Source organism: Propithecus coquereli, unplaced genomic scaffold (assembly GCF_000956105.1).
Source record: "Propithecus coquereli isolate 6110/MARCELLA unplaced genomic scaffold, Pcoq_1.0 Scaffold5, whole genome shotgun sequence".
NCBI classification, from domain to species: Eukaryota; Metazoa; Chordata; class Mammalia; order Primates; family Indriidae; genus Propithecus; species Propithecus coquereli.
This window is the reverse complement of record NW_012150840.1, coordinates 9,881,223-9,882,724: the sequence shown is the minus strand read 5'-3', so window position 1 is coordinate 9,882,724 and position 1,502 is coordinate 9,881,223. Positions and strand designations below refer to the sequence as shown.

General features: G+C 38.4%; 1 protein-coding gene across 1 annotated transcript in view; it reads right to left on the bottom strand.

Annotated features, from left to right (window-relative positions):
* SLC39A9 (solute carrier family 39, member 9) overlaps positions 1–1,502 on the bottom strand; it is a 77,666-nt gene that overhangs the window by 58,558 nt on the left and 17,606 nt on the right. Inside the window, exon 2 of the mRNA XM_012656230.1 lies at positions 993–1,101. Coding sequence (XP_012511684.1) covers positions 993–1,101 — 109 coding nt within the window. The remainder of the gene's footprint in view (positions 1–992; positions 1,102–1,502) is intronic.

The window sequence follows — 1,502 nt, the reverse complement described above, 5'->3', positions numbered from 1 at the left end:
ATCATCCCTCTGCTCCTATAGGACGTGTGACCAAAAAAAAGTGAAAACCACTCCTCTAAGGCTCCTGATTTATTAGTGATCCCCGCTAAAGCTGACCAATCCTCAGCCCCTGACCTAGTTTGCAATAACACTTCCACAATCCTCACAGATAACATCTGTCACCATTCTGCCCACCAAACCCCAGGCATAAGAGCATCATTATTTTGGATAAAGAAAACAGTTCTTTTCCTCTACCAAAATCTGAAAAAGTATTTATTATATTTTATATAGTAAGAAATTTAGAAGGTGCCTACTTCTTTATACTATTCTTAACATCCAGTAGAATCATGACATTTGAGGATTCAGCTCACAAATTTAACAGTGTGGTGTCAATCCTTTATGGGTTAACTGTGAAGTTTCATGACATGTACTAATCTGATTTTGCTGAGTCACAAATGTGAATCAAGTATGCTTTCAAGCTGGTGAGAAACCAAGCTAAGCACCAGGCATTTACTCTCCCACTGCTATACTGTTCTCTCCGCTTATTGTTATTAGGGGCAGGAAAGGCCTCTTTAATTTTTTAGTTATCTTTTCTTTACTGCATCGGTCCTCACCAATTATCTACAAAGTTTACTATAAAGGGTCCTTGAATCCAAATACGTATATCTATATATTTTTTTAAAGTAAAGAACACTAAAAATACAACCACTATCATGTGGGATTTGGGAAGCTTTTGAGTGGGCATTAAAAAAGAATGGTCATAGTTAAAAAGACTGGAATTCATGCATTACGGCAAATAAATCTTAAATGGTATTCATGAATTAGGGCACCCAATTCACAAACTGCCAAGGATGTGTTCGCTGGCAAAGATGTCAAGATCTCTCTTAAGAACTCTTCTCAGGGTAGAATTCTATGGTGAACATGAATTGTGTGTGGAAAAAATACCACTAAGTTTCTCCTGCCAACCCCTCAAGTCGATAACATATCTCAAATAAGGCTCTTGTCCTCCTCACCCTCAAGAATATCTTCATAGAGGGCGTGCACTCCTTCAGGCACGATGACCGCCAGTGCAGTTCCACAGAGAAGGCCAGCGCCCAAAACAGTCACCAGCTTTAGTCGCTCCTGGGAAGAAAACAAAAGGAATCATTGAGAAGACTGATTAATGAATGGGAAAAAGTTCCTAAAGTATCTGCAATCAAGCCTGTGAGCTGCTCATTTGTGAGACCAACCTCTACAATGGTCAGCAAACATGAAAAATGGTCAGCTTCATGAATAATTAATGCCAATTAAAACAAGGAGATGCCATTTTTTAATTGACCAGGTTGGCAGTGATACGGGAAAATGTCTACTAGCCATGATAGGCAGAAATGAGCATTCTTGTCTGACACTGGAGGGAATGTGAATCGCTATAATCTATCTGGACCACAATTTAGCAATTTAGATTTAAAGCCTCAAAATGTGAAATCTTTGAACAAAAAATTTCTATAAATTCATCCTGAGAAAGAATTATGCAAAGATGACCA